This window comes from Gavialis gangeticus, unplaced genomic scaffold (assembly GCF_001723915.1).
Source record: "Gavialis gangeticus isolate Ggan-Ray unplaced genomic scaffold, GavGan_comp1, whole genome shotgun sequence".
Classification (NCBI taxonomy): domain Eukaryota; kingdom Metazoa; phylum Chordata; order Crocodylia; family Gavialidae; genus Gavialis; species Gavialis gangeticus.
The window spans coordinates 14090527-14099617 of record NW_017728980.1 but is presented as its reverse complement, the minus strand read 5'-3'; the positions used below and the strand labels follow the sequence as shown (position 1 = coordinate 14099617).

At 48.8% G+C, this 9091-nt stretch overlaps 1 protein-coding gene across 1 annotated transcript; it reads right to left on the bottom strand.

Moving 5' to 3' along the window:
• Positions 1-2894: 2894 nt before the first annotated feature.
• PTS (6-pyruvoyltetrahydropterin synthase) lies at positions 2895-9085 on the bottom strand. The gene is made up of 6 exons (XM_019510698.1): positions 9008-9085; positions 7637-7716; positions 4589-4611; positions 3913-3969; positions 3407-3477; positions 2895-3178 (listed from the first exon to the last, which is right to left on the bottom strand). Exons 1-6 carry the CDS (start codon positions 9079-9081, stop codon positions 3040-3042), a joined length of 444 nt encoding a protein of 147 aa, XP_019366243.1. The 5' UTR covers positions 9082-9085; the 3' UTR covers positions 2895-3039.
• Positions 9086-9091: the final 6 nt, after the last annotated feature.

Sequence of the window (9091 nt, the reverse complement as noted above, 5' to 3'; positions counted from 1 at the left end):
TGGCTAGCACTACGGAAGAAAGAGACTTGGGGTCATCATTGACCACAAGATGAACATGAGCCTGCAATGCGATGCTGTGGCTACTAAAGCGACCAAAACGCTGGCTTGCATCCATAGATGCTTCTCAAGCAAATCCCAGGACGTCATTCTCCCACTGTACTCGGCCTTGGTGAGGCCGCAGCTGGAGTACTGCATCCAGTTTTGGGCTCCACAATTCAAAAAGGATGTGGAGAAGCTTGAGAGAGTCCAGAGAAGAGCCACGCGCATGATTAGAGGTCAGGAAAACAGACCTTACGACGACAGGCTGAGAGCCATGGGGCTCTTTAGCCTGGAAAAGCACAGGCTCAGGGGTGATCTGATGGCCACCTATAAGTTTATCAGGGGTGACCACCAGGATCTGGGGGAACGTCTGTTCACCAGAGCGCCCCAAGAGATGACACAAACTCCGCCCCAAGAAGTCACAAACTCTACCGCGACCAATTCAGGCTGGACATAAGGAAGAACTTCTTTACTGTGCGAGCCCCCAGGGTCTCAAATAGCCTGCCACCAGAGGCGGTTCAAGCACCCACTTTGAACGCCTTCGAGACACATTTGGATGTCTATTTTGCTGGGATCCTATGACCCCAGCTGACTTCCTGCCCCCGGGGGAAGAGGGCTGAACTCGAAGATCCTCCAGGGTCCCTTGCAGCCCAAATGTCTATGAAATCTATGAAACCTGTGCAAGTACTGCCCCATGCCAGAAAAGTAGCTATCCCCAGCAACTAGGAAAGCCACCTGAGTGGTCACAGTATTTTCCCTGCTAGGACCTTCTGTCATATCAGTCCTTGGGTGCTGCCCTGTTTCACTATCTCAGGGCATCATTCAAAACCAGTGGCTGTCCCCAGAGTCCTCGCATTGTCACTGCTTGAGAGCAAACATAAGAAGGACTTTTTCTTGCAGAAGGTAGGATGACATGAGAAAACTTTCCAAGCTATTAATGCAAGCAGCACCAGTCCCTGCAGTTAAAACCTGGCTGTGGTCTGGTTACTCATCCAGCAGACAGGCCCAGAGCTCCCCCTTGATTCTTTCTCATTGTACAGACTAAAGCCCTATACAATGCGAGTGGAAGTGCAGCACCACACAGGGTCCCAGCTGCTCATCAGGCTGACTTGCCTCACCTGCTGCAACCACATTTCTGAGTAAGCAACAGGACAGTCCTCGTGATACGAGAAGTGGAGCTTGGTTCTAGAAAATCTCAGCACTAGGTAACTTGTGATGCTGAGCCACAGCTGGACATGGGATCTATGGAGACAAATAGGTATGTATATATATGTACATGCGCCACCAGCTATACCATGAGGCAGGGAGCCAACCCATGTCATGCAAGTCACTGCCAACTGGATTTGTATTTCTGTCTCTTTTGGTAAGAGCAGATCTGACCAGCGACATGGGGGTAAGAAGATCTGTCCCTTCTTGCCTCCATGTGGGCTTGCTGGGGACTTTCTCTACAGAGCAGACACGTAGTTAGCTGTGTTGGCCTGAAGTCAAGTAGAAGCAAGCGTAGATTTGCACCTTATATACCAACCAGAGTAGATATATATAGCCCAAGCTTTCATAAGTTGAGGCTCAATTCATCTTATGAATTTGATGATCAGAGCCATCTTATGAAGTGACTTTCACATCAAAATTATAGTGACTGCCACTTGGTCACATGCGCCTCTCTAGGGACCCAGAGGCTTGCTGTGGGTATTCAAAGCTCCTTTAAAACATTTGTGGTCAATGTCAACAACCTGGCCACAAGGCTATTAGCAACAGCAGTTTGCATTGATTTCTGGCACGGCCAAGACACGGAAAGGTTTGTGAATTCTCAGAGGGCTAACAGCAGCTATAAGCCAGGCCCAGGGATCAGACCCTTCCTGGCATCAAATAGGGGTTTTATCCTCCTGCAGCACAGGCTGGGAGGACCTCTGAAGAGCTGCAGCATCCCCTCAGCCACAGCTGCAGCTGGAGGAGAGGGCTCTGAGACAGCTTCCACAAAACCAAGCGAGTGAACACTGGCCACTTCACCTGCTATGTGATGAGTGATACTGGCATGGAGCCGTGGCTAGCTCCCCACCAGGGAGGTATTTACTGGGAGAGGATGGCATTCACCAAGGAAAACATAACAATCCACATAGTTTAACTAACCCAACCATTGCCTGGCTCTGTTCCCTTTGCTCTGTTGGCTGCTTCTCTAATCTGCTGGGACTTTCTATGATTTAAAGCTGCCAGTTTGCATGGGCAGCCACACTCCTGCCCAGAGCCCCTTGCCATGTAAAGGAGAGAGCTGGCAGCTAGAGGGAGGAGCAGGTCTGCAGCACAGAGAGGGAAATCCTACCTCTTATTCTCCACATCATCAGAAACTATCCCCAGAGCCACTGATTCCACAAGGTTTAATTGCAAAAGATATTTTAAAAGATATATTAAAAGAATTTTTGCCAGGGGAAAGGGTGCACATATAGTTGGTCCACTTCATTTCCAGAAAGCAGCACTGCCTTATTTAAGGCCCAGAGGATTTCACATAACCTTGGTGGTTTGGGTTTCAGAAGTGAAATGTTTTGAGACAGATGTAGTTAGCCATGGTAGTCTGAAGTCAGACAGAAGGCAGGGTAGGTTTGCATCTTGTAGACTAACTAAATCAGAGATGTGTAACATCAGCTTTTGTAAGCAGCAGCCTTGCTTTACTTGATGTACATATGTATGTGTGAGTATGTGTGCTTCGAGTGAAGTACACCTGCTGCTTACACAAGCTTATGCTATGCATCTCTGACTTGAACCCTGCCTTCTGCTTGAGAAAGAGATGCCAGCACATTCTGAGAACCCAGAACCAACTAGGAAGCCTCCTTAGCTTCCCGCAGTGATTCTCCCCACAGATGTCTAAGTGTCCTTATTAATAAACACTACAAAATCAATGTCTACAAGCCACAGACACAGCATGGGGGGACCTAGATAATCCACTGATATGCTGATCTGATTATTCACGAGAAGCTTATGATCGACTATGCCAAGGCTGCAGCTTCATCACTCATAAGTTGTTTCTTCTCCCTTGTACACGACGATGTTCTGGTCCGTTTCATACACCTTGACTTTGTAAAGAGTCCGCAGGGGCAGGCGCTTCTGGAGGTTTTCCCAGATGAAGACAGCGACATTCTCTGTCGTACTGCAGGTAAAACAGGGCCAAATTCAGCAGAGACGCAGTACCCGCCCACGGACCATGAACAAAAGGGAGAGGACACTGAGAGGTGGTCAGTTAAGCTAAATGAAATTGTACTTTGAGAAGTACCAGGGTTGAAACAGGTGCCAGCAGACATGTCACATGCCATCTGTAAGTTGGCACAGGCCGGACTCTGCTGGTGCCTCAGTCCCCCTATTAGTCCCCACTACCCACCTCACAACATCAGAGAAATACTCCACATCCTTATCCAGGTTCTTGTGGTCAAGTGGCTTCATGATGGCCTCCTGGGGGCAGGGAGGAAAGATGTTAGTGGCTCCATCAATGAAACACCCAGGCACACGGGAAATAACAGCTTCGAAGCTTTGCAGACTCATGCTCGGGGTGAGGAGGTGGTTCGAAATGGCCCTGAAGAGCACCCCGGGGAATAGTGGTAAGGAAATCTCATTAGGGCCAATGCCAAACTTCTCCAGAAAGACCTGAGTTATGCAGTGTTGGGAGGAAGGTAGCAGGGCAGAGTTGTTTTAGACAGACAGCAGCAGCCACATCACAGATCAGTGTGGGGACCAGAAGGGGACATTACACTCCAAGAGGATGCCATGCTGCAGCACTGTGCTTTCCTCTCCAGCAAAACAGACTCCTTCCCACCACTAGGCACATGCAAACTTTTACGCCACAGCTAAATCCCCAGTGGGGTATCGCCAGCAATGCAGCACTATTACCTGCATGTGCTCTTTCAGGTCTGTCAGGTTTATAACCATTCCTGAGACAGGGTCAATCTACAGGGCAAAGAGACAGAAAACAGATTAGCCAGACCAACTATAAGTCCTTACTACTCATGCATGTTTTGAGCCGTGCCAAAAAGTTTAGGCAGCATAGTTTGTTTTGCATCTGCAGCACCCTAAATGTAACCATGTGGTGGTGTCTCAAGAAAAAAATCCCTCTTCACCTCCAAATGCTGTCTAAGGCAGGAATAAAGATCTCATCTGGCAAGAATTCTCATTTGGGACCCACTAGAACAAGGCATTTCCAAAACAAAATAGCTCCCCAGACTGTAAAGCTGCCCCGAGATGCACGTATCCTTGATCTGCAGTGAGCTCCATGAAGGTGCAACTTCCCAGCAAATTAATTTTGTTGCAAGACAGAGGTTTAAGATGGCCCCTGGACATCCTGCAGAGAGGGACAATGAAAAGGAGAGCTGCTTTTTGCAGACCCATCTCACACACAGGCAGTTAAAAAAACCTTCCTCTTTGTGGTGAAGGGGACAGAGGTTTTTCAAGGAATCCAAGGCTTTCAGTAGCTCTGCTGAAGCTACTTCTGCAGGTGTCATGCATTTGCACATGGAACTCCACATCCTGCTACTTCTAAGAACAGGAAGGAAATCACGTTGGCACTCACCTCCCCACGTACAGTCACGACAACTAGAGGAAGAAAAACACCAAGTTAGAGGTGCAAGTCAGGGCCTGGGAGAACATGTTACAAGAGACAGACCACACAGTGTTAATCAGCTTCAGCGAGTGGGCCGAAAGCTCTTAGCCAACGTGAGATACAACTGTTTAAATCAAGATCCACTGCATCAAGAAAAGTTATGCAGTCACTCTTAGGTGTGCTGTCCACTGCCAGTGTGCACAGGTCCACGTGTACAAGATCAGATTCTTTCTGTCAAGTGTCCTCTGGAGTTACACCTGCATCCTAACTGCCCTTCTGATGCCACCCCCACTAGAAGGCATGGGGGCCAGAGAGGGCTCAACAGTCCCTTGGTTCTTTCTGCAACCTGACTGATAATGTCAAGGGAGACTGTAGAAGCCAAGACAAAAACAGGAGCCCTCCTGCAGGCGGCTGAACTAGAGGCTGCCCAGGAGAATCTTGCTTGGGTGGAACCGTGCAGCCACCCTCAGACCGGGAGCAACAAGGAAGCAGGGGCACAAGTACAAGCTGACTGTTTTGCAAAGCCTTGAGTCAGAGCCGGTGGGGTGATACAGGGATGCACTGGAAGGTCATTAGATCAGAGTGCCAGAAGGACCTGGTCCAGGTCAGGACTCTTGTTGCTGTTACACTCGGATTGTGTTTCAGTTTCCTCAGCAGTCTTAGTATCCCCAGGATCAGTGGAAAGGCAATACAGCCAACCCAGTGTCCAGGGGATGAAAAGGCACCCATCTGGGAGCCTGGATTCAACTGTCCCTGGAAACAAGGTGTCTGGCACTTGTGGTCTACAGTGAATTTGTCTATTTTGGGGAAGCTCTACTTGCCAGAGAGGCTCTATAACTCTGATAGACCACTCATGGTCACTGGAGAATCACCTCCTTGTATGACATGGAGTCGAGCCCACCCCCATAACCATATGACATCCTAGCAAAGGATCTGGCCCAGCTCCTCCTTGCCAAGGCACAGCTGTGTACTGTGCATGTGCTGCTAGCATGTGTACTGGGGATCCCGAAGAGCCAGGAATAATATGCTGCATGCCAAGTGGATGGCTCTGAGCTCTGGGGCACGTACAGAGGCAAGGGTCTTGTGACCCAGATGAATTTCCAACCCTGAGTAGAAGCACCAGTGTTGATAGGCAGAGGAGTAGAAAGAGGGGTCCTTGTAACAGGTTTAAACAAAAGACAGATTACCTGGTAGCTATGAACCCCTAATGGGCAGAAATGAGAACCCCCTTGCAACACCCCTCTCATTTAAGAGCGACCATGGAGAACTACTCTCTGAATACTGCTTTCCAAGCAGCTGCAAATCCCCCTTACAGGAGCTGTATTTTTACCATATTTTCTAAGCTTGCTGAGGAAAGCGCCCTGTGAGACGATAACCAAAGCCTGGCTAAGGACATGTATCACAGCCACTGATTCAGCATTCCTGTCTTACCCTGCCCTAGAAGAAAATCAGGTTGGTTTGACATGGTTTGCTTTTAACAAATGCATGCTGGGTATTACTCATTGTCCTGTTATCTGCTACTTGATTGCAAACTGATGGATTATTTGTCCCAGTATCTTTCTGGAAACTAATGCTAGGCTGATTGGTCCATAACTTCCTGAGCCCTTTCCCCTACTGTTTGAAGATAGGCACCATGTTTGCCTTTCTCCCATGTTTGGGAACCTCACCCACCTTCCACAAAGGCTCTTAAAGGTGGCTCTGAGATTGTTTCAGCTACTTCCCTAAGCACGTGAAGGGGGATTTCATCAGGCCCAGCTAACTTGCAAATATCGATCTCATCTCAACAGCCTCGACTGCTTTCCTTATTCTAGCCTTGGTTCTTAGCTTTTTATTGCTCTCAGGAATTCGAGTTAGGCAGCTGATTGGAGCTCACCTTTTTAGTGAAGACTGAAGGCAAAACAGCGTTAAGGACTTCAGCTTTCCTGCCATCCTGAGTTATTAGTTTGCCCTCCCCATGGAGCAGTGGGCCAACTACTTCTCTGGTCTTCCTCCTATCACTAAGCACTTAGCCATAGTTTTCTTGTTACCCTTTATGCCCCTTGCTGGCTGTAACTCCTTTTGTGCCTTGCCCTTTGGGATTTTGCCTCCGGATGCTTGTGCTATTTATACCTATCCTTGGCAATCTTGTTTCCACTCTGTGTAATTCCTTCCTGAGTTCTAGGTACTGAAGAGCTCCTGAGAGAGTTGGGTTTTGGCTACATGTCCTACCTTTCCTTTCCCCAGAGACAGTTTACTCTTGTGCCCTTAATCTTGTTTTTGGAAAAAACTGAACTCCTTTTTCCTCAGACTGGCTTCCCATGAGATGTTCCCTGCCCACTGCTTTATACCCTCTCTCCTTGCCTGCCTAAGAATCATTCATGAACTCCATTTCAAGACTGCTGTTGGGCAAGGTACCTGCCCCCTTCACGTTCTCAACCTCCCTTGTAATATAACAGAAAGAAAAGTCATATTAAGCACAGAGCAAACAGGTTCTTTCTTTCTCTCCTCCACGGATGGTGATAAGTCACAGAGGGAGGGATGGGCCCACACAGCCCTGCATCTCTGCAGCTGCGGGGATGTGATGGCCCAGAGGGCACAGGCCCAGCCCCACAGGACACTGCTCACTAAAAGAATCCAACCTCACGTGTACGAGCACGTGTACGAAGCATGGCAGCTGCATGCACAACACTTAACGCTTGCTTTTGAGTAATACGGCTGCTCAGTGAAACCTCCATTATGATTTATGATCGCTCGGGAGAAGCAGCTTGGTTTGACTAATGCAATTCTGACAGAATCTTTATACTCTGTTGGATTTAATGGCACAAAAGCCAAATCCAGGCCTAGGACTTTCTGCAGTTGAGAATTAGCTGCATTTTTCACTGCAGCAAATGGCCTCTTCCACCAATAAAAAGCTGAAAAGGCCAGACCATGCCGTTACAACAGGATCACTGACTTCCACCAACGTGACTGTCCCAACCCTCTTCTCTTGCAACCCCCAAGCCATTCTTATCTAGGCCCACAGGCCGGGCACCTCCTCACCTTTATAGTTGTGCCCATGCCCATTAGGGTTGTTGCATTTCCCAAAGAGCTTCAGGTTTTCTTCATCACTCAGTGAGGGGCTGCAACAAATAAACAAAGAGCATGTGAGTCCAATTAACACCCTCATGCTCCCATTTCCCTTGGGATGGGGAACTGGCTCTTTCCTGAGTTGGTGGTAACTCAATGAGCTCACAGGAGTCTCCTAATCAGGATCTATGCACAGCACCTGAGTCACGCACGGCTTGTGCGTGCAAGATTTGCTCTCCCCATCCTCCTTTCCACACCCTAAATCCACTTGCATGGATAACCCCTGGTTTCAAAGGGTGCAGTAAAGCCACACAAACCATGGTGCAGCAATCAAATGTAGACCTAATCCATTCCTGATTGTTGAACAGAGGGATTATGTTGGGGAGGCACTGCCATTTTTTAATTGCTTTGTTACCATAAATAATCTGATTGTGTTTCTCTATGGCAGTGTTATTAGCTGCTGAAACAGCTCTGGAGGGTTAAAGGAGCCCAATTAGGAGGCTCTGTACCATGTAACTAATGCAAGAATGGCCATTAATAAAACTTTTAATTAATTCCTATAACGATAAACTTGCCTGTATCACTACACTTGAAGAGATGCTTAAGTACTTTTATATACGTGGTGTATGGGAAATGGCAGTATATACAGCTATGCCTAGTGCCTCGTGTTATTAACTGGAAGTGGTTGGGCTACCTAAACTCCTAAGAAACTGCTGCCTTCTCTTAAGGGACGACCACAAGGGCTTGCAAGGAGAACCCCACTGATGCGTACGTGGCACCTGCCAGTCCAGTTCCAGGGCGCAGCGTCCGTCTGGTTGCAGCACTCCATGCCGTCTCTTTCCTGCGCTGTTGGGATGATTGTGGGTGTTAGCTAGTGAGATCTTGGGTTTTACATGGAGTGCCAGGCAGGAGCTTGAGTGACGAACTGGGGAAAAGCTACTATAGAGACCACAACCTTCAGAAATGCAGAGCTGAGTTATCAGGGCAGTTTCCCAAGATGGGAGATGTAGTTGCCTGTGTCAGACGGACGTGGAAGGCAGGGGAGATGTGCACCTTATTATAGACAGATGGGGCGGGGGGATGCGTGCACTGCACAGGACGAGCTCTCACTTCACCCAACGCTGTTTGATCAGATGCTCACAGCTGAAGCCCTGTTCCAGTCACAAAACCTTCTGCTCTATGGTTTTTAGTTGGTCTAATAAAAGAAATCGGATTGACCCAAATAACCTCGTCTGCCTGTACTCCACACACACACACGGATACGCACAGACACGTGGTACATAAATGCACATACGCACAGGCACACGGATGGGGGCGGCGCCCCCCCGCGGCCCGGCCCCTCACCTGTGCAGGCGGTGGCAGGCGCTGAAGCTGAGGCAGCGGGACACCCGCGCCAGGCGGCCGGGGCCGAGCGGCATGGCGGCGGCG

What these genes read in the sequence shown, in the direction of transcription:
- PTS (XM_019510698.1), bottom strand. Translation starts at nt 9,081, where the DNA reads ATGCCGCTCGGCCCCGGCCGCCTGGCGCGGGTGTCCCGCTGCCTCAGC. An exon ending in GCATGGGCACAACTATAAAG is followed by an intron (nt 4,612 to 7,636) that starts GTGAGGAGGTGC and finishes TTCTTCCTCTAG; the next exon opens with TTGTCGTGACTGTACGTGGG. An exon ending in ACCTGAAAGAGCACATGCAG is followed by an intron (nt 3,478 to 3,912) that starts GTAATAGTGCTG and finishes CCCTGCCCCCAG; the next exon opens with GAGGCCATCATGAAGCCACT.